The sequence below is a fragment of the Haplochromis burtoni genome, unplaced genomic scaffold (genome assembly GCF_018398535.1).
Source record: "Haplochromis burtoni strain Fernald_Lab_line unplaced genomic scaffold, NCSU_Asbu1 Contig_73, whole genome shotgun sequence".
NCBI lineage: Eukaryota > Metazoa > Chordata > Actinopteri > Cichliformes > Cichlidae > Haplochromis > Haplochromis burtoni.
The window spans coordinates 75422-97509 of NW_024582434.1; the positions used below are offsets into that span (position 1 = coordinate 75422).

At 46.6% G+C, this 22088-nt stretch overlaps 2 protein-coding genes across 2 annotated transcripts in view; one reads left to right on the forward strand and one right to left on the reverse strand.

Annotated features, from left to right (window-relative positions):
* The window catches only part of LOC102296162 (phospholipid-transporting ATPase ABCA1), a 39805-nt gene extending 22535 nt beyond the window's left edge, over positions 1 to 17270 (forward strand). The window contains exons 9-49 of the mRNA XM_042221731.1: positions 2001 to 2241; positions 2561 to 2700; positions 2787 to 2903; positions 3039 to 3233; positions 3319 to 3524; positions 4075 to 4251; positions 4339 to 4561; positions 4689 to 4910; positions 4990 to 5194; positions 5426 to 5539; positions 5677 to 5851; positions 5937 to 6068; positions 6166 to 6443; positions 6523 to 6743; positions 7003 to 7078; positions 7158 to 7408; positions 7519 to 7570; positions 7648 to 7770; positions 8009 to 8157; positions 8249 to 8373; positions 8458 to 8556; positions 8700 to 8889; positions 9445 to 9539; positions 9948 to 9980; positions 10069 to 10174; positions 10498 to 10572; positions 11113 to 11282; positions 11397 to 11574; positions 11654 to 11769; positions 11896 to 12040; positions 12139 to 12262; positions 12371 to 12500; positions 12600 to 12726; positions 13282 to 13344; positions 13451 to 13557; positions 14321 to 14462; positions 14646 to 14780; positions 15274 to 15377; positions 15713 to 15805; positions 15971 to 16214; positions 16293 to 17270. Of these exons, the coding sequence (XP_042077665.1) occupies positions 2001 to 2241; positions 2561 to 2700; positions 2787 to 2903; positions 3039 to 3233; positions 3319 to 3524; positions 4075 to 4251; positions 4339 to 4561; positions 4689 to 4910; positions 4990 to 5194; positions 5426 to 5539; positions 5677 to 5851; positions 5937 to 6068; positions 6166 to 6443; positions 6523 to 6743; positions 7003 to 7078; positions 7158 to 7408; positions 7519 to 7570; positions 7648 to 7770; positions 8009 to 8157; positions 8249 to 8373; positions 8458 to 8556; positions 8700 to 8889; positions 9445 to 9539; positions 9948 to 9980; positions 10069 to 10174; positions 10498 to 10572; positions 11113 to 11282; positions 11397 to 11574; positions 11654 to 11769; positions 11896 to 12040; positions 12139 to 12262; positions 12371 to 12500; positions 12600 to 12726; positions 13282 to 13344; positions 13451 to 13557; positions 14321 to 14462; positions 14646 to 14780; positions 15274 to 15377; positions 15713 to 15805; positions 15971 to 16214; positions 16293 to 16448 (6054 nt within the window). The 3' untranslated portion in view covers positions 16449 to 17270. The remainder of the gene's footprint in view (positions 1 to 2000; positions 2242 to 2560; positions 2701 to 2786; positions 2904 to 3038; positions 3234 to 3318; positions 3525 to 4074; positions 4252 to 4338; positions 4562 to 4688; positions 4911 to 4989; positions 5195 to 5425; positions 5540 to 5676; positions 5852 to 5936; positions 6069 to 6165; positions 6444 to 6522; positions 6744 to 7002; positions 7079 to 7157; positions 7409 to 7518; positions 7571 to 7647; positions 7771 to 8008; positions 8158 to 8248; positions 8374 to 8457; positions 8557 to 8699; positions 8890 to 9444; positions 9540 to 9947; positions 9981 to 10068; positions 10175 to 10497; positions 10573 to 11112; positions 11283 to 11396; positions 11575 to 11653; positions 11770 to 11895; positions 12041 to 12138; positions 12263 to 12370; positions 12501 to 12599; positions 12727 to 13281; positions 13345 to 13450; positions 13558 to 14320; positions 14463 to 14645; positions 14781 to 15273; positions 15378 to 15712; positions 15806 to 15970; positions 16215 to 16292) is intronic.
* A 1852-nt stretch (positions 17271 to 19122) lies between these two features.
* Positions 19123 to 21870, reverse strand: nipsnap3a (nipsnap homolog 3A (C. elegans)). The gene is made up of 6 exons (XM_005924038.3): positions 21568 to 21870; positions 20153 to 20360; positions 19898 to 20059; positions 19664 to 19813; positions 19499 to 19585; positions 19123 to 19415 (listed from the first exon to the last, which is right to left on the reverse strand). Exons 1-6 carry the CDS (start codon positions 21631 to 21633, stop codon positions 19339 to 19341), a joined length of 750 nt encoding a protein of 249 aa, XP_005924100.1. The 5' UTR covers positions 21634 to 21870; the 3' UTR covers positions 19123 to 19338.
* Between the last annotated feature and the right edge of the window lie 218 nt (positions 21871 to 22088).

A 22088-nucleotide genomic window follows, 5' to 3' on the forward strand; every position in this document is an offset into this window, starting at 1 on the left:
TGCTTTGTTCTCATGGTCAGAGAGGAAGTGTTTTTCCCAGCACTGCATTAAAAATCATGTGATGAAGAAAGAAGAGACACTCAGCTGTGATGGGACCATTAGAACAAAACCCATTTTACATTTTCTGTGAAAAACTCCCAGTTTAAAATAACTTTATTCAAACATCTGGAGCTCCATCTGTTTGATAGGATCCCAGTCATATGAAAAACACATACAGTGTCTCCCTGTCCACAGGTAAACACGTAGTTTACACGCCCACGCTGTCAAAACCTGACCTACTTTCAAGCGTCTCAGCTGTGAGGTTTAAAGGCGATATGTACGGGATCTGATGATACGGCGACAATAAAGTAGTCCTTGTTTTACTGCCTGGTTAATATATTTATTTGTTTAATCAGTTCATAAAAGAGTGCTTTGAACAATAACTTTACAGCTTTAACATGAATGGTAAAACATGCCTGTCTGAATTTCCCAGAGCCCAGGGGACACACTATAGAAGCACTGACAACAAAGGCTGGGGACAGTAGAGAAACAATAAACATGCTGAGGACAAAAACAGGAAACCCAGCGTAGAAATACTGGAAACAAACTTTAGAGATACTCGACACATAGTACTCAAACTTTTGCAGATAATCCGGATAAATATTGAAGAGGCGGTGGGGACAAACTGAAGAAATACTGGGACAAAACTGTAGACATATTGAGGACATGTTTGGGACAATAACTACCCTTTTCCTCAGATTGGAGCTGCAGCAGTTTCACTTCTGCTGATGCCGCTGACCTAAAGTAACCTGCGGCTCTTCCTCGTTGAGGTCCCTTCCTCCTGAGGCAATAAAAATAATATCATCTGAAGCTCCCTTTACCTTTCCTCTATTGGTACTTTTTTAATGCTCATATTTAGATTCTGCCAGCAGGCACCAAAACACCTGTGGTGTTCCGGTCAGATTATAACCTTTTCATTTAGAAGAAACTCACGTTGTTACAGAAGAATGTCTTCTTTCTGGTTCCTATTTTGTGACACACCTGGGGAACATCTGTGAGCTTAAAAGGACCTAATTACCAAAAACAGGTGAAATAGCAGAACTGGAAAGATTTTGAGTCAAACAAGCAAAAGTTGATGCTCAAATCTGTAAATCTGTTTGGTTTATTCTCCTTTAAATGAGATATTTTTAGAGACTGAGCAGACACATAAATCATGATGTGGTTTAAGGACCGAATGATTAATCTGTGAGCAGAAAACCAAACTGCTTAATGAGTTATCAGATATTTTGGTTACAACTGTGAGACTTTTAAAAGCTACTTCAAATTAAGCATGTGGACCTTAAACCTTGTTTTTTTTTTTTTACATTAACTGGATCAGCTCTTTGCATCTGAACTTTTGCTTTGTTACATCACTTTTGTTATGATATGTATAAAATTAGTCTCAGCTTCAACAGGAAGCGCAGCCAGACACGAGTTTACTGTCAGCAGTTTTTAGCTAGGGGAGAGTTCAGCTTCATTCTGTGATCCATTTTTAGCATGTTCAGTTTTTAACCTTCGGCGAATGTCTATAATTCCTGAGTTCAGACTCTTTTTAAAGTTTATTTCATTTTTAATTACGCATTGTTTTCCACTTGAGCCTTAACTTTGATATTTTTCATTTATTACATGTTTATATATTTTAATTTAGAATTTTTATGTAAATCTAGCGCTGGTTCATAACAACAGAGAGAGAACCCAAACATTGGGTCAGGGAGGAGCATCTGCCTTGACCTGAGGGGTGAAGGAACAGAGAGGAGAGTGTAGATAGACAGGGCAAAACACAAGCTACAGTCAAGTGCAGACAAAATGTAACATTTTGAAGAGGGAAGTGGATGCTCAGTGCATGATGGGAAGTCTCCCATCTCCTTGAGCATATAGCAGCGTAAATTAAGGGAGGGTTCAGGGTTGCATGATCCAGCTTTAGCTATCAGTCCAGTCTCCCTCGACCAGTCTGACCAGTATCTTCTGTCTTGGGTCTACAGTTGGCCAGTATGAAGAGCTGGATCGATCTGAGGAACGAGATAGTCTTCCTGACGCAGAACGCCACTTCGTCGCCCAGCACCATGTACCAGGCCGTCTCCCGGATCGTGTGCGGTCACCCTGAAGGCGGCGGCCTGCAGATCAAATCCCTCAACTGGTACGAAGACAGCAACTACAAGGCTCTGTTCGGAAACTACAACAGCAGCGAGGACGAGACGGCGTCGCTCTATGACAACTCCTCCAGTGAGTCCTCGGGGTCATCCTCGGACCTTCCAACCCCAATGAAGCTTTTGTATTCAGTAGACAAACATTCAGCTAATACAGCCCATGTCAGAGAAACTAAACTCTTGCTATATAACAGCCTCCTGTGAACAGATATATGTCCGAGTCCAAGAATAAAAACACTGAGGTGGACATGAGCTATTATGTCCACTTCAAGTACTCTAGGTGCTTTTAAAGCCAGACTCTGATACTTCTGTATTTATTTTTCTTTGTGTTATCGTGATTCCTGAAACACGCCTGCTACATGTATGTGGTAACCTCCATCACGTGTGTGTTGTAGCTCCGTACTGTAACAGCCTGGTGAAGAACATGGACTCAAACCCCATGTCCAGGATGATCTGGCAGGCCCTGAAGCCCCTGCTGTTAGGGAAGCTCCTGTACACCCCCCACACGCCCGCCACGCAGAAGATCATCCACGAGGTATGATGTCACTTCCTGTGCAAAAGCTTCAGACTGCAACTGATAGTAACCCAGGGTAAAAAGACTCATGTCTGTGGTGTGTTTAGGTGAATCGGACCTTCCAGGAGCTCGGTGTGTTCAGGGAGCTGGGGGGGATGTGGGAGGAGATCAGACCCAAAGTCTGGGACTTCATGGAGAACAGCGAGCAGATGAACGTGATCAGGGTAAGCAAGCTCCGCCCACCACCTCACGTGTTCTTCATCATCGATGTCTTTCTAACTCATCTGCTTTATTTTAGACAAAATGTTCTCATACCTTTTCTTGTTTCCTTTCTTCTTTCCTTCCTATCTTTCATTCAGACTCTGCTAAAGAACAACATCACCGCCGGAGTCTTCCGCGCTCAGCTTGCTGACACGGACTGGACCGTAGAGGACATCTCCAACTTCCTGTCCAAGCAGGCAGATAACCAGCAGCCACCAGGCAGCTACCTCACCTGGAGGGATGTGTTCAACGAGACCGATCAGGCCATCATGAGCATCTCCCACTTCATGGAGGTCAGTATCCAAGCATGCAGGGAAACTGGCTGTAGTTGGTGTGCACAGATCACATGACCGGATCTGTGTCTGTCTGTATTTTAAGTGTGTGAACCTGGACAAACTGGAGCCGGTCTCCAACGAAGAGAGAATGGTGAACGTGTCCATGAAGCTACTGGAAGACAGGAAGTTCTGGGCAGGGATTGTGTTTCTGGATGTCCCTTCCAACGCCACAGAGCTACCTCCCAAACTCAACTACAAGATCAGAATGGACATCGACAACGTGGAGCGGACCAATAAGATCAAAGACGCGTAAGGAGCCACACACACACGCAGATAAAAGTGTCCCGTTCCTCATTCCTAAATTCCAGAATTTACTCCAGTAAAGCCAGCACAAATAGTTTATAGGTGGGTTTGTATACGGTCCGTGTGAGGACTCGCCTCTCAGTCAGCAACAGCCAGGACATCCCCGTAATGTAAAGCATTTAATTTCTACAGGTAAAAACTGTATCTGAAACTGTAGAGAAAGCATAAACAGTATGTGGGTGAAAGGTTATCTGATGCTCTGCAAACCAGAGTTTTAGGTTTGTTTTTTAAAATTAATTGGAGCAAATTTTAACACTTAACATTTGTCTTATAATAATTACATTTTTACAACAACAGTTTTTTTTAATGCACTTTTAAGTTACAGACCTTGCAATGCAAAATAATGCATTTGAGGTCTAAATTGACAAAGTCATGGCCTTGGCTCCTTTGCTTGAGCATTACCTTTCTTTCAGTCTTGTACTGTTCCTTCTGTAGCTCTTTAGCACATCCTGCTGTTTAACTAGCAGCACTTCCTGCACTCTGTCCTCCTTCTCAGATACTGGGACCCGGGTCCTCGTGCCGACCCGTTTGAGGACATGCGTTACATCTGGGGTGGGTTCTCGTACCTTCAGGACGTTATTGAGCAAGGCATCATCAGAGCGGTGACGGGCACCAAGGAGAAGACGGGAGTTTACATCCAGCAGATGCCGTACCCGTGTTACGTAGATGACATGTGAGATTATTCACATCATTTCCCAGGTTTGGTCCCCTCCTCGCCGCTCTCGGTCTGTAACCCCGTCCTTCCTGTCCTCTGTCTCAGTTTCCTGCGGGTGATGAGCCGCTCCATGCCTCTCTTCATGACTCTTGCCTGGATGTACTCAGTGGCCATCATCCTGAAGAGCGTGGTGTATGAGAAGGAGGCTCGACTGAAGGAGACTATGAGGATCATGGGTCTGGATAACGGCATCCTGTGGTTCAGCTGGTTCATCAGCAGCCTGATTCCTCTGCTCATCAGCGCCGGGCTGCTAGTGTTGCTGCTCAAGGTGACGACTAAAAACCAAAATACATAGAAAACAGTGTCATTAGAAAAACAGAGCATCCACACATACACATCTCCAAGAATGCAATATTAATAATGTCCCATCTCTTCTTCTCGTGGTTCCTGTGCAGATGGGGAACCTCCTGCCCTACAGTGACCCCGGCGTCATCTTCCTCTTCCTGGGGTCCTTCGGTGTGGTGACCATCATGCAATGCTTCCTGCTCAGCACGGCATTTGCCCGTGCCAACCTCGCCGCCGCCTGTGGAGGAATCATCTACTTCACCCTCTACCTGCCATACGTGCTCTGCGTCGCCTGGGAAGAGTACATCGGCTTCGGGACGAAAGTCTTCGCTGTAAGGCTGCGCATCTTTTTCACAATTTTAATGTTGTGATGTGATGGGGCGAGTCACATGCCCACCTCTCGCTCTGCAGAGCCTTCTGTCCCCTGTGGCGTTCGGATTCGGCTGCGAGTACTTCGCCCTGTTTGAGGAGCAGGGAGTCGGTATCCAGTGGAAGAACCTGGTGTCCAGCCCACTGGAGGAGGATGACTTCAGCCTCCGCACCGCCATCATCATCATGTACTTTGACTCCTTCCTGTACGGAGTCCTGACATGGTACCTTGAAGCCGTGTTTCCAGGTGAGAGCTTTTCTTCTTCGTGTGTTTATTGAACTGCAGTCATCATTATTTAGCATGCTACAAGAAGTAATTGTTAGTTATACATTATTAACGGTTATAATCAACACATCCTTTGAATAGCTCATCCCCAGTTCTTCAAACTATCGATCAGTCCACAGGCTGTTTGTACACTGACCATGAAAAATCTCTGATACACAACAAAGACTCCATAAAGCACGTTCTGCTCCTCAGGTCAGTATGGGATCCCTCGGCCGTGGTACTTCCCCTTCACTAAATCCTATTGGGTTGGAGAAAAGGACGGAAAGTCCAACAAACTCCCACTGAATCGGAGAGGAAACCCCGGAGGTGAGATTACTGTGCTGCGAAGCTCCAGAACTTCCTCCTAAAAACCAACAACTGAGTTCTCTTTATTTTTAAACAGAGTTTTTAATGTGAAAGAGACTTCCTGAACATTGCAGTAAGATGTGTCTGTATGTCTGCAGCGGTGTGCATGGAGGAGGAGCCGGCTCATCTGGAGCCTGGAGTCTACATAGAGAACCTGGTGAAAGTTTACCGTCATGGTAAGAAGCTGGCGGTGGATGGACTGACGCTCGGCTTCTACGAGGGACAAATCACCTCCTTCCTGGGACACAACGGAGCCGGAAAAACCACCACCATGTGAGTCCGAGACACACCACACTGCTGATACAGATTCTGCCACAGGTCCTGGTGCAGGTAACATCCTCCTCTCTTTTCCCTGCAGGTCCATACTTACTGGCCTGTTCCCACCTACCTCTGGCACTGCCTACATCCTGGGCAGAGACATCCGGACAGAGCTGAGCGCCATTAGGCAGAGTCTGGGAGTCTGTCCACAGCACAACGTCCTCTTCAGCATGTGAGTGCTTTTCCTCAACATGCTTGTTATGCTGTCTTCGCTCCGTCTTTACCTCGATTGTTACGTGACCTTGCTCATGTTGTGGCACCTCTTGCAGGCTCACGGTGGAGGAGCACATCTGGTTCTACGCACGGCTCAAAGGCCTGCCAGAGGAACGCGTGAAAGGTGAGATCGAGCAGATCCTGCAGGACACAGGGCTGCCGCACAAACGCAACTGCAGGACCAGCACTCTGTCTGGGGGCATGCAGAGGAAGCTGTCCGTGGCCCTGGCCTTCGTCGGGGGGTCAAAGGTTGTAATCCTGGACGAGCCCACAGCCGGCGTGGACCCTTACGCCCGCAGAGGAATCTGGGACTTGCTGCTGAAGTACCGTCAGGGTAAGGTTCTCCCAGATTGGTCAGATTTTAGCTACTCTCTTCGTTTTGACTGGATTTTTAACGTTGGGTCTCCTTTCAGGCCGGACCATCATCCTGTCCACTCACCACATGGACGAGGCTGACATCCTCGGCGACCGCATCGCCATCATCAGCCACGGGAAGCTGTGCTGCGTGGGCTCATCTCTGTACCTGAAGAACCAGCTGGGGACTGGCTACTACCTGACGCTGGTGAAGAAGAACCCAGAGCCATCACTCAGCTCCTGCAGGAACTCTGCCAGCACAGTCTCCTTCACCAAGAAGGTCTCTGTAGAATTTATTTACTAGTAATGCTTAGCTCTGCAGTTTTCAGTAGTATATGGGTCTTTCTTTACACAGTATTCCAGCATGATTAATTAATTTTCAGCAGTTTGTCTGTTAGTGAAAAGTATTTTTGCAGTATTTTACCTTTACCGTGTAGTTGTCTCCTTATAGTATTTTTCTTTAGCATTTGGAGTATTAATTAGCAATATTAATTCCTGTGCAGTAGCAATACCTTAAAGTAAAACCATTTGTGTTTTAGGAGGAGGAGTGCGGCTCAGTCAGCAGCAGCGACGCAGGACTCGGCAGCGAACATGAAAGTGAGGCCGCTACCATCGGTGAGCTCTCTGTTCCCACAGAGCGTTTGATTGGTTCGCTGTCCGGTGGATCTGATTTGTTTTGTGTCTCCGTCTTCAGAAAATGGCCCAGCAGCATCCATCTGCAATATCCCCTTTGTACCCCCGGACGTGTCGCTGGTTTCTGCCTTGATCCTGCGTCACGTCCCCGACGCCCGCCTGGTGGAGGACCTGGGACACGAGCTGACCTACGTCCTGCCGTACAGCGCTGCCAAAGACGGAGCCTTCGTGGAGCTCTTCAAAGACCTGGACACGAAGCTTTCCGACCTCAGCATTTCCAGCTACGGAGTGTCGGACACCACCCTGGAGGAGGTGGGACACATTTGAGTAAAACTGATTTGTGAAGCATTCTTCTCGGTGAAACACCGTGAAGCATGAAAACAAAAGTATGACATTAGTTTTAATGTTTTATGTCACTTTAGATTTTCCTGAAAGTGGCTGAAGACAACGGAGTCGACACCGAAGTGACCTCAGGTGAGGAAGGAGTGATGTCTGACTGTGACATATCAAAATAAGAGCCTGAAATCACATTTCCAAGTTTTTTTGTTTAGACGGGACATTTCCTGTTCAGAGGCGGAGGAGGACTCATGCTTTCGGTGGAGGAGACCCTCAGAGCTGCTTGAGACCGTTAACAGATGATGACAACGATGACTGCAATGATTCTGAAGACCAAGGTACAAAAAAAACACAGCAAAGCAAAATTTATTCACAGAGAGTTACAATGGGATAAAATACCAGGGGCGCAAAATTCAAGGGAAGAAATCAAAAGACTGGAATTTCAAAATAAAGCGCCAACTGTACAAAGTAACGAGTGCAAATATGAGAAGTTTCTCACTTTTGTTGTCTTGTAACATCCTGTCTGCGCACTCTCAAAGTTTTCTTATTTGATCATGTGACCTCGTTTCCTCTCAGAATGCAAAGAAACCGACTGGCTGAACTGTACTGACGGTAAAGGCTCATATCAGGTGACAGGCTGGACTCTGAGGAGGCAGCAGTTTGTTGCTCTGATGTGGAAGCGGTTTCTGTATGCCCGGCGCTCCAGGAAGGGCTTCTTCGCTCAGGTATGCCGTCGCCAGCGATAAAAACCCGCTGCTGCTTTCTGATCAAACCGGCCTGCTGCGGCTCATCGGGGAAAAAAAATCTGTGTTTCAGATCGTCCTTCCGGCCGTGTTTGTCTGCATCGCTCTGGTCTTCAGTCTCATCGTGCCGCCGTTTGGAGTTTATCCCAGTTTGGAGCTGCAGCCGTGGATGTACCAGGAACAAGCGACCTTCATCAGGTACACGACTGCCCTGAACTCTCACTGAGTTATCCAGAGGTATTTCCTGCGATCTGACTGTGGTTGTGTTTTTCGAACTCTCAGTGATGATGCTCCTGGAAATGCCAACATGCAGAAGCTTTTAGATGCGCTGCTGAACGCGCCGGGATTTGGGACTCGCTGCATGGACGGATACACGATCCCGTAAGAAACTTCGACACCCTGGGCATTACATTCACTTTAAACTAGTCTTCATCAACGTGTGAGCGAATCAGCTTTTACTCACCTGAAACCTCACTACATTTTTTTTTTCTACCCTCTGTCTCTTCCTCTCCTCCTCCCTGTAGAGAGGCACCCTGTACGATGGGCGATGAGGACTGGTACACTCCTGAAGTTCCTGAAAGCGTCCTGGAACTCTTTAGCTCCAGAAACTGGACCATGGACGATCCCTCTCCAGCCTGCATGTGCAGCTGCGATGGCAAGAAGAAGATGCTGCCAGACTGCCCGGCTGGAGCCGGAGGTCTGCCCCCACCTGAGGTCAGAGCACGGGGAGTGGTGGGCAGATACGAAAGGAGGACACACACATTCAACCTCTATGGGATGCTCGTTTTACACCCAGTCAACTTGCTAATTAACCTCATTAGCTGGCAGATGTTCCAACAATAGGTTTTTAGTGTAATCGTTTTTTTAGCTGTAATAACTTTATCAAAGCCATCTTACTACAACAAATTCAAGACGAGCAATTATTTTTAATTTTAAATTATTTTGTGAAATAAATGCAGACGCTTTAAATGATTGTATTTACATTTTACACAGCATCCCAACATTTATTACTAGAAGAATTAGAACACTCAAATCATCCACTTTTTCACTTTGAGCTCTCTGAAGGGGAATTTCTGTAAGCTTAGAAAAACTTTGAAAAGAATCACCTGAACACACAAATTAGTTTTAACATAGTTTAAAAAAAACGCTATTTTGTGCATTTGGCCCAACTTTAGTGTTAGATTTACCTGACCTAAGCCTGACCCACCTGTGTGCAGCATCCTGTGAAATTGTGGTTAAATAAAAAAAGGGACTCTTCCTGTCGTTCAGATGAAGCTGAGTGAAACGGACATCCTACAGAACCTCACTGGGAGAAACATCTCCGACTACCTGGTGAAGACTTACGCTCAGATCATTGGCAAGAGGTAAGACACACACAGAGGACTCACCTGCTCACATACAGACACACACCACAGACACACACACACCCACACACACACACACACACACCCACACACACACACACCACCGTCACCACACAACTCACGCACACACACACACACACACACACACACACACACAGACACACACACTCAGCGCTCACACACACACACCACACACACAAACGCACACACACCACACACACAACACACACACACACACACAGCACACAGACACTCACCTCACACAACACACACACAACACCACACACTCCAAGACTCACCCTCACACACACCACACACACCACACACACAACACACACACACCACACAGCCACACACACACACCAACTGAACACAAGCCAGACTGAAAGTTTTTTTCTGTTTTCACAGCTTGAAGAACAAAGTCTGGGTGAATGAATTCAGGTCATTGTCTGGTTTTATTTTGAAATCATAAACACCATCTGTTGGTCATTTGTAGGTGCTCAGCTGTTTTCTTTTGGTATTTTTACAGGTACGGAGGCTTCTCATTGGGTGCCAGGAGCACTCAAGTCCTCCCTCCGGCTAACGAGATCGACGACGCCATAGAGAGAGTCCGAAAGATCTTTGAGTTAGAGAAGGTCAGTCAGAGAGAAACATGTTTGACTCATTGCAGCTTTTATTGTCCAGACATTCCTCCAGGCTGTCGGGTTTATTACAAAGCAGACGTTTTACTAAAAACACGCCGGCTTCAGGCTCGACTCACAGGCTGATGAACTCAAAAGACAATTACACCATCAGAATCTAAGTTGAGATGGTGGATATATTTTAGGTCAGAAATAATTTATCTTTAGTCTAATGAAGTTCATCAGAGGAAGGCCAGTCCACCTGTGTGATCCAGAACCAGCCCTTGGTTCTTTAAAGGGAAAGTAAGACTTTGAAATGTGACTGCTGTTTCCTGCAGGGAGCCGCTGCAGATCGATTCCTGGACACTCTGTCTGGCTTCATCAACGGTCTCGACACAAAGAACAACGTCAAGGTGAGAACACATGGTGGCGCCGGCCTCAGGAGTATGACTGCAATAATAACTGTAGTATTTTCAATGAAGGTCTGTTTGGTCTTTATACTATGAATTAGCGTTCCAGCATTTCGTGCTTTATATCAACAGGAGATATTAAGACAGTTTTTTCAGGGTTGAGAAACACTTAAGTTAAAATCGTTTTATAGTTACATTTTTTCCAATTATTGAAATCTAATAATACGAGTGGACTTTTGTGGACTCAACATGAACGTGCGGCAGGTAAATTGTGTGGTTTACAGACAACTTGATGTCATTTTTCTTTGTTGTTTTGTTTGTAATGTAATATGTTTTGATTTTATTACTAATTACATGTTAGAAACAAAACCATCAGTCCTTCAATCAAATATTTGACTCACTTCACCCACTGACAGCTGAAAGAGTCAGTTTAGTCAAACCTGCGGATTAAAACTGGTCATTCACGGCTCTGTTGGGAGGAGGGGACGCCAGCTAACATGAAGAGGCTGTTCACTGGTTTGTCCTTGAATCCTCTCTCCTCAGATCTGGTTTAACAACAAAGGCTGGCACAGCATCGGTGCCTTCATCAACGTGATGAACAACGCCATCCTCAGGGCAAACCTCCCTCAGGGGAGAGACGCCAGCAAGTACGGCATCAGCGCCGTCAACCACCCGCTGAACTTGACCAAGGAGCAGCTGTCCCAGGTCGCTCTGTGAGTGCACACCTGAACGACACACCTGTCGGCAGTCTTTGTTTGCACCTCAGTCCTCTTAACCCCCCCCCTCTTTGTCTCTCCCCACCACCTCCTTCTGCTCTTCATCTCCAGGGTGACGACCTCCGTGGACGTCCTTGTGTCCATCTGCGTCATCTTCGCCATGTCCTTCGTGCCTGCGAGCTTCGTGGTCTTCCTCATCCAGGAGCGGGTCAGCAAAGCCAAACACATGCATTTCATCAGTGGCGTCCATCCGCTGCTCTACTGGACCGCCAACTTCATATGGGACATGGTGAGACCCGAAACAAGTGCCCCTGTGTCCTGTGTGTTTGTGCGCTTGGGTGTTTGCTGATGCCTGCTTGTCTCTGCAGTGCAACTACATCGTCCCGGCAACGCTCGTCATCCTCATCTTCATCTGCTTCCAACAAAAAGCCTACGTATCATCCACAAATCTGCCGACCCTCGCCCTGCTGCTGCTGCTCTACGGGTCAGATACTGCAAAATACTGCGAAGTACTGCAGTGTACTGCATGCTGCCACTGTATCATACTACATCAGAGGCACCGAGCCAGTTTGTGCTCTAACAGAAACCTTTGTTTTCCTTTTTCTCCCAGCTGGTCAATCACGCCGCTCATGTACCCGGCTTCCTTCTTCTTCAAGATCCCCAGCACGGCGTACGTCGTCCTCACCAGCGTCAACATCCTCATCGGCATCAACGGCAGCATCTCCACCTTCGTCATGGAGCTGTTCGGAAACAACGTGAGTCCTCACGGACGCCGACGCTAGATTTCAAAACGATTCACAGATCGAATGAAAATAAACCCGAGAGCAGCGGTTTGACTTTCCATTCTTTTCAGGAAATCGGAGGAATCAACGACATCCTGAAGAACGTCCTCCTCATCTTCCCTCATTTCTGTCTCGGTCGAGGTCTCATCGACATGGTGAAGAACCAGGCGATGGCCGACGCCCTCGAGAGATTCGGTAGCTTTCCAGTTTCTGATCGCAGCATTTATTTATTTGTTGTCTGTAGTCAGTCAGCGTGATGTGAGGCTGTTGAATGGCTCTGTGAACGCTGTGGTCGTGTTCCAGGTGAGAACAGGTTCCGCTCTCCTCTGGAGTGGGACATGGTGGGAAAGAACCTGCTCGCCATGGCTGTGGAGGGAGTTGTCTTCTTTTTCATCACCGTCCTCATTCAGTACAGGTTTTGCATCAAACCCAAGTGAGTCAGCACACCTGGATCGCTTCATTTCGTCTTATGTAGACCAGTTTGCAGGAAAGCCGGTATGAGCACCGTGTTTGTGCGTCTATGTGTGTGCAGGCCGGTCAGTAAGCTCACCAAACTGGCACCTCTGGGTGAGGAGGATGAGGACGTGGCCCGAGAGAGACAGAGGATCGTCCACGGCCTCGGACAAGGAGACATCGTGGAACTTCGGCAGCTGACGAAGGTGCAGATTTTTATCCAACTTGTTTTTTCCACCTGAACCAAACACACAGTCAGAGGCTGAATGACGCTGATAAACTATATTAATGAAACAAAGCAAGTACTTCTTAAGAGCTGTTACCCAACGCAAGGAAATTTTAACACAGCTTTTCCAAACATCTGGTTTTATTTCAGATGCTTACGTTATTTTACTTTCCACACAGAAACAGAATTTTTTCACCAAAACCAGAAACTACCAGGGTCAAGATGATTAGCCCCCATCCTAACAGTCAGTTTTGTTTAATTTTTGCAGTCGTTTCTTGTAGTTTTTAACAAGTCTCGTGTACGTCTCCTGAGCAATCCCAGCCCATTCTTCTTTTGGGAACTTCTCAGGCTCCTCCTCAAATCTGGAGGAGCCTGAGAAAGAAAACCTAATGAGTCACTCTCTCTTTCTCCCAGATTATAACAAATCTGCTGTTGTGTATGTGTATTTTTATGATGCTTGTTAAACTTTATTGGAGATTGGAAGTAGTTTAATCCAAAGTAAATGATTCGTGACCGAGTGAACTGTGTCCTGCAGGTGTTTAAGAGGAAGGAGAAGCCGGCGGTGGATCGACTGTGTGTCGGGATTCCTCCCGGAGAGGTGAGCTCGATCTGCAGTCTCGTGTTTCAGTTCAGCCTCTAAAACCAAACCATCACCTTCATAAAAACGAACCTGTGAATGGTGATTTTAAAATGTGCGTCCTCAGTGTTTCGGCCTCCTCGGTGTGAACGGAGCCGGAAAGACGACCACCTTCAAGATGCTGACGGGAGACACCATAGTGACCAGAGGAGAGGCTTTCCTGGCTGGGAAGAGGTGAGGTCAAAGGTCTAAGCAGCTCAGAGCTTATTGGAGCTGAAACTTTCTGGGTTGTTGTTGTTGTTGTGTGTTGGAGTCGGGGATTGACCTGGTTTCCTGCAGATTTATTCTGAGGATTTAGTTCACTGAGAACTCATTTCACTTCACGTGGTTGGGCCTTAAAATTGGAGGCCATAAGTCGTAATTAAATAATTTAACCTCATTTTAAAAGAGAAGGTAGGACGATGTGTGACACGTAAAAAAGTTTCAAACAAGTGAGAGATCTCTGGATCGATCCTGAAATCTCTTTGGGGTTGTATCAGGAAGAACATCTAAGGTAAAAATCATGGATTTAAAATCTGTGGAGCCAGCCGCCATGTTATTCCAAATCATGAACACTGATTAATTAACTAAAGACATGAGCGTCTTCATCTCTGAGGGCTTTGTCTTCTCGTGATTTCTTCTGACTGTGCAAACAGAACCTGAGCTGAAGCTTTAACAGCCGAGCAGCTCATTACTGGCTGCTCGGATCCTCGTTCAGCAGCTCAAACAAAGTTGCTAAAACAAAGCCAGGAAGTTGCTCCATTATTTTATAATTGTCAGCAATTCACGTGTAGAGCTGCGCAATGTTCCCTGCAGGGCCTTTGCCCTCACACACCGTCCTCCATCCACCAAAAAGTCACACTAGGCACAGGTGCAGTGGTGGGACAGCAAGAGGATTAATCTAAATTTAAATTAAAGTATTTTTCTGCTCTTCATGCTAATATCTGTGTGTTTGCAGCATCCTGCGGGAGATTGACGAGGTGCATCAAAACATGGGTTACTGCCCTCAGTTTGACGCCATCAACGAGCTGCTGACAGGAAGAGAGCACCTGGAGCTGTACGCCATCCTAAGAGGGGTGCCTGAGAAGGAAGTGTGTGACGTGAGTGTAAACACACTGCCAACAGACTGCAAACACTCAAAAGCACAAAGCAAACATGCACTGCCAACACACATTGTAAATATGCAGTTTTAAATAATAAGACACCCTGAGCAACACACTGCTGTGCATCTGCTACCCATGATAATGCTCATCGTGATGATTCTGCTGCTGTTTGATTGACAGGTAGCAGAGTGGGGTATCAGGAAGCTGAGTCTGGTCAAGTATGCAGATAAAGCAGCTGGAAGCTACAGCGGAGGAAACATGAGGAAGCTGTCCACATCCATGGCTCTGATCGGAGCGCCCCCTGTAGTGTTTCTGGTAAGATGCACCTCACTGCCTAACTTTAGTTAAAGGTAAAACTAGATTGAAGTAAGATTCAGTAAGATCACCACGAGGGGCATTGAAGCAGAGCCACAGATTCACCGCAGGGGTCAAGACTGCAGGTTTTTCCTTTAATTTGTCACTCGTCTTGTAGCTGAAGAAACACGCTGTTGCACAACAGCAGCAGAACCAAGGCAGCCAATCACAGTGCAGATGCTTAACAGTAGGATTTGTGTGTGTGGGGGGGTGAGGTGGAGTTGGAAGGGTGGAGGTTGTGTAATGGGAAAAGGATTTAAAGGAACTGCTGAGGAAAACCGGAGTAGGAGACGGGAAGGTCTGAAGCACAGAACAACAAGAGCCGGTGCTTTGTCAGGTGCAGGTAGAGGAGGTGTGGCTACAATGACACTCCTCCCCCTCCTCCTCACCTTTACCTTCTGCTTCCTGCTGCATCTGTGGGCCAACCTCAACCTGGCTATCCTACTCGTTACAGGACGAGCCGACCACGGGTATGGACCCCAAGGCCCGCCGAGCCCTCTGGAACTGCATCCACAGCGTCATCAAGGAGGGCCGCTCCGTCGTCCTCACCTCGCACAGGTAAACACGAGGACAGGCGGATGGTTTCATGGTTAATGCGTCCTCATAGTGGGTCTGCCAGTCGCTCAGTTTAGTTGGTAGAGATTTTGAACGGTTGAGACATGTTTTTACCATATCTGTAGAACATTTTTGGCACTTTTATATTTCCAGTTCAGATTTATCTTTATTGATTCCAAAATTGCTCACTGTCATCAGTGACTAACCCTTTGGCTGGTGATAAAAACAGTAATAGATATCTACAAGCACAGCCAAACATTTAAATGTTAAACAGTTATTGTGAAACCAGCTGGCGTCCCCTCTGCGTGTGCTTATTAAAGCGGCTGTGTGTGTTTCAGCATGGAGGAATGTGAGGCTCTGTGCACGAGGATGGCGATCATGGTGAACGGCCGGTTCAGATGTCTCGGCAGCGTCCAGCACCTGAAGAACAGGTAGCGCTCACTGACACACGACAGCAGCTACATTTAAACACATTCATCCTCCAAATCCAGCTTTTTCAATTGTTCGGTCAGAGAAGTTTGTGCTCAGAGAGCCTCTAATGTGAGTTTATTTTAAATGAGTATCTTCAGTGTTGAACTCCCGGTTTTGTGCCTCAGGTTTGGCGATGGGTACACCATCATCCTGCGGGTGGCGGGGCCGAACCCCGACCTGCTGCCCGTCATGAAGTTCATTGAAAGCGAGCTGAGCGGCAGCACGCTGAAGGAGAAGCACCGGAACATGCTGCAGTACCAGCTGCCGTCCTCGCTCACCTCGCTCGCTCACATCTTCTCCATCCTGGCCAAAAATAAAGAGACGCTGAGGATCGAGGACTACTCCGTCACTCAGACCACGCTGGACCAGGTAGAGACTCGCACGCACCTAAGAAGGTACTAAGGGGGTGTGGCCTGCAGAGGCTCTGACTGATGTTTGTACTTTCAGGTGTTTGTAAACTTCGCGAAGGATCAGAGCGACGACTATCACTCCAAAGACAACTCTGTGAGGCGGAAGGACGTCGTCGTCATCGACCTCCCGGTACTGAGCTCGACCAGCGGAGCCTCGCATGATGGTGGCAGGCTGTCGGAGAGTGTCATGTGACCGCACTGTGAGGCTGAAGTTTCAGCCTGGACTTGACCTGCAGCAGAGAAGACACCTACCTCTTCTCTGATGTCACACTGATTTTTTAAAAAAATGGCGGTGGGCGGAGTCACCTGCTGCCTTATGCCAGTCAATGCAAATGATTTCCTCTGGAGGCGGGGAGCGCTTTGCCGACAACGCCGACTTAAACACTTGAACGAGTGCCTTCAGACCTCCCGCGGCTCCGAGACTCTTCTTCTCTTCCTGATTGAATGCGAAGAACGCGAGCGACTGTTTTTGGTGACAAACGATGAAGAATCCGAGGGCTGTTTGAAAAAATAAAATCACACGTTTAAAAAAAAAAAAAAAAAAAAAAATTGATTCCGTTTCTACTGTCAGACTTTATTTATATGTGTAGTGAAAAGAGACATGTGTAATTTGTTGTTTTATTTTGACAGAGTCATTAACTGTTTCCTGTAGTGTTTAACTGCCAATCAAAGCACCTGATACCGAGGAGACATGTACTGATTTTTATAGTTTTGTTTTTTAAAGAAAGGATACTAAGAAAAGCCGATTTGTGAGTTTGGGTGTGAAACAGTGAAATACCTCATCAGCTTCTAAAGCACACTACAGTATTGATGAGCAGCCTTGCTGATCGATCGGCGCTCTGATTGGTCGGCGAGCTGCTAAAGGTGACTCTCTGTGACTGCAGCACTTGAAGTGTTCAAACACCATCAGTTTGTCTTTGCACTGAAATCAAACTTGATCACGTTTATTGACCGTGCGGCTGATGGATGAAGAGCTGTTACGACCCGAACAACCAGGATTAAACTGAAACAAATCTCCTGCCTCCACCCGGCTCTTTACTTCGCTCTGACACACACACACACACACACCCACACACACACTCCTCTCTTAGGTTTTTTAAATCACTAACAGTAAAAAATGAATTCAGGTTTGGAAAAGTTCAGTTTAAAAAGCAGAATCAGTTTTTCTGCCACTGAATCTCACCCAGCAATCCTGAACACCACCTCTGTGAGGTATTTTGACCATATCCCTACAGGTAGGAGGCTTCTGAACACCTCCCTATCCCCACAGATGACTGGGAGGTGGTGTGTGGGGAGAGGGCAGTAAGGACGTCTCGGCGTAGACTGCTGGCCCCACTGATCTGAACCCGGATAACTGGCAGGAAGATGGATGGATGGATCCTGATGAATCTCCTCAGACCTCTCATATACACTCATGACTAAAAAATGTTTGTGGAAACAAAATTTGTGCCACTATGTTCTTTATTATTATTACTTTTTACATGTTTCTATGATGTAGTGAAGAACAATCGTGAGCATTTCATGTTTCAAAGGCTTTTATTAGCAAATAAATCAAATTTCAAGCAAAGACTTCTTCTGCTGCAGTTCTCTGTGACGTGCTGGCTATCCGTGCTGATCAGTTTGCGGGTTTCTGCTTGTCCACCCACTTTTTAAGGAAGAACCAAGTAATGTTACTGTTCATAATCCATGTGGCCAAAGGTTAAAGGCCCTGAGGTGGACATGCATAAAAATAAAGTCTAAACTGTAAAGACAGAATTCAGATTTACACACAGTTTGAAGTTTTTGTGTGAAAGAAAAGAAAACATGTTAAAACCAAGAAATCTTCAAATTCTAGAAATCTTAAGTTTTCCTCTTTATTTTGAATGCGATGCTTTCCCACAGGGTTAAATAAGCTTTTAGGGTCATTTCATCAGAATCAGCTGATTTTACCTGAATACTAGTAAAACTGCTATTACAGGAGAGCATCCATAGCTCACATCGCACCCCGAAGGCTAAAGGCTGCATTAAAACTTTGATGTTTGTATCACCACACGATGCCACCAACCTGTTATGGCGTCTCTGTGTCTTTTCATATAATATATTACTCCATGTTTTGTTTTTTTCAAGGTCAGCTTTGACCTTGGATCCCAACAATGAAGATCAAATGCTTAGTCAACCCAATGGCCTTTGTGTATTGATATAAAGTCTGAAGACTATGCATAGAAATTGTGGGAAGTAGAAAGTTTCTACTGATTTTCACAGTTGCTGTGACCTTGACCCGCGACCATCACACAAAATTTGAAAATGAAACCTTAAACTGTGGACGCCTGACTGCTAACAAACAAACAAACAGACCGATTACATGCTCTCTCCCTTTGGTGGAAGAACAGGGACTGGATGTTGATCCTGGTGTTAAAAATAGGTGAAAATGGGAATTTTCACATGTTCCAACTTGTTTTGAGCAGCCACCCATCACACGTGGAGACACAATGCCTTAAAAAGTGCATTTTGGATAAAATTTAAGTTTTCTCAGAAAACAACACGATCAAAATTACATTAAAAAGCTCCAGATTTTAACCCAGCTCTACTTGCTTCTCAGTTTTCAGCCTTTTTATATGTTGTCTTTGTACCAGATATTATCACATATAAAGCTAGTTTGGGCTGCTCCTTTATTCACAGCAGGTAGCTCCACACATGCCTGATGCAACCACTCTCTGAGCCAAATGAGGGACCTTTCACCTGTTAGGTGAATGTGTAAACTGCTCCAGATGTTATCGGATAACAGGCGTGAAATGACATGTAAATCATCTCCTTTATTTAAATATTTTTTAGTCCCAGCTTTGTGGAAAATAATTCCATCCATGAGCGGAAAAACAGTCCACAGAGTCTGAGAGGCACGTGACAGTTTATTTTCACACTTTGAAACTTTAAAGCAGCCAGTCAGTTAACCTAAAGCAAAGATAAGCCCCGCCCACCTTTTAGCTGTCGCCAACACTTGCTGCTGAGCACGTCTGCGTCTACAGAGGCCCAAGTAGGTCAAACTAAAGATCAGGTTTGCATGCTAAACTTTGTTCTGGGTGAGAGGCGGGCATCAGGACAGGAAGTTACTTCAGAGGCGAGAAAGGACACGGCAACATGAGCTGGTTCCTCTGAGAGTCCAGATTGACGATGTTGTTTCTCACTGAAAGACACAGATTATCGATTATTGATTAATGTATGAGGGATTTTTGTCAGTGTGCGATGTTATGATGGGCGGAGTCTCACCTGCAGCCACCACTCTGGCATCATGGTGAGCTGTGTGTCGGATTTCAGCTCTATGGTCGGGGCTCTCGAACCACCAGAGGGCGTGAACTGACGAGATGCACACAGTGATATTGTCAACCACTCACAGTCCCATGATCACTCACAGTGACATCGTCACCTCAATACCTCTATTTTGCAGTCCAAACTCGCAGTGGAAAGCTCCTATCAGCTTGCCGTACCCAGGTGCATCATGGGCATTGATAGCGGCCTGGAAGGCCTTTCCCCAAACTGCTGGTCCACCAGGACGCATCTGGAAAGAAACCAGCTCGTACACACCTGAAACAAACAAACAAAACAGGTGAGTGTTGACCAGCTGGGGATGATGTCACTGACACGTGAAACACAGAGGGCGGGGCTTACCACCCTCTTGCAGCGGACTTTGCAGGCGGCTCCAAGGAACCATATAGGTGACTTCGTTGTCCTGTGACGTCAGCATTGGTAAGGCCTTGGAGAGGTACTCTGACACCCAGGCGGGATCCTGAGCGAGCGTCGCCCGGACCTCTGCCCGCTGGGCGTAACTGTCTGAGGAGTGGGTAGGGACCCGTTACCTTTTAAAAGCCCCATGAAGAAGAAACACCTTCATATTGTGTGAGAGAAGAAGAAACAGGTCCTCACCATACTTCCATATGTGGAAGGCCTTGTTCAGGCCACCGTACTCAACGCTCCAGTAGCCGACCAGCTCGGAGTGGGCAGTGCGCAGGTGGATCTTCTCATTGGTCAGCTTGAGGAAGGCGGCATTCTGATCCGGGCGGATGCAGTAGGTGCGAAACTCATAGAAGGTTCTGTGTTTCTGCTGGGGACCGGTGCCGAAGTGCGCACGTGGCTGCAGAGAGGAGGGAGGAGTGCAGAGGTCTCACTCTGACAGAAAAGAAGGAGCATGGAGTTCATCGATACTCAAAACACATTCTGGTTTCTGTTGTCCTAAAATCAGCGTTTGTATGATACAGCAACAAGAACACGCAAGCCAATCAGCAAACAAAGAAACACATTTGGATCAAAAGGTCTGAATCATGGGCCAATGCTGCTGGGGCACGAGTCAGGGACCGATCGCCATTGGCTGGGTCACCTGAACGAGGACGTCTGATGTCACAGGACTGAAACACCGGATGACTTCAGGAAACATCACTGATGATGTGACTGCTGAAAGAAGTGTACAGAAGTGTGTACAGGGCTATACTCCCTCATAAACTGACAGGATGAAGATTAACAGTGTGAATGGGCAATTTTATAATAAATAAGCAAATGAGTGTGTACCATCAGACTGTTCTTTATCTAAATAAAATTGGGGTTGAGGGTCATGAAATTATTTCTGTTTACCTAATATCACTAACTCCTCTGTGAGATGCAGTTTTTCAGCATAACGAACCATCTAAGGCTGGAACCAGAACCAGAACTCCTAAAGCATGTTTAAGGTAGCAGGAGGTCATTTGTTTGTTTGTTTTGTTTTTAATTTGTCAGAGATGTTTCTTATTTAACCACTCCCCTTCTCCCATGCCTTTTTGGGTCCCACATTAAAAAACTCAAAACAATCTGTTTATAAGTCTGTATTGGGGGCATGTGAGCCCTTTAATCTGTGTTAGAGATATGACCAGTGTTAGAGGAACATCCAGAACCCAGCATGGGAGGACAGACACTGATAAAAATCAACACAAAACTGTCGTCATGGAAACGGTTTTAGTTGTATCCTGCTGCCACCTGCTGGGCTCCTTAAAACACTGCAGCTGAGGGATACGTGACCGTGGACCACAGAGCAGGCTCTGTTTGTGTCTCCGTGTGTACTCGTGTGCGTATTCACGTGAACCCACTGCTTTTCTGCTGCTGGTTAATTTTAAACTTGTGATCTTTGACCCAGATCAAAGCTCAGCAGGTCACACACGGAGCTCACAAACATGAAGTCTAGAGCAGGAATGTGCGTGTGCACAGGTTAAAGTTTACATGTTCCAGCTCGGATGTGCGTGCACTGTCAGGGTCAAGGTGCAGATTCGGTGCACTGACCTGCTGGGCTGGTTCTGGGCTGCAGCTGGACTCACCTGAGCAGCAGCAGCGGGTCTGAGGAGTAGCGCGGCGGACCTCAGAGAGCAGCTCAGCTTCAACATGTTGAGAAAGTGTCCGAAACGAGTGGAACTGCAGGAAGAAACTCAGGCAGGACGTGTGCAGATCCTCTATGAGCGTGAGGTCTCACTCCAAAGTACTTCCTTCCGCTCCCTCTCAATGAGATGATTCCTATCAGGGTTTTTCTTTTTTTCTTTTTTTTAATTCTACTGGTCAGTCCCTGGACACTGGCACTGGCTCTGCCTGATGTCTCTTCTTTCTTACCTGCCCCCTTACTATCCCTGTGTCTGATTGGACTGATGCACCCAGTCCCTGCTCCAATCCAGCTGCACCACCACCTACTTTACCACCAGCTGGGGTCATTGAATGAGTTACTCAGAAGGCTCCAACCACGCATGACAGTACCTTTTCAATGTACGTGGAGACACGATGAGGGATTTTACATCCACAGCAATCATTAACACATAGGTAACTTGGTTGTAGCTGCTAGCTGCCTCCA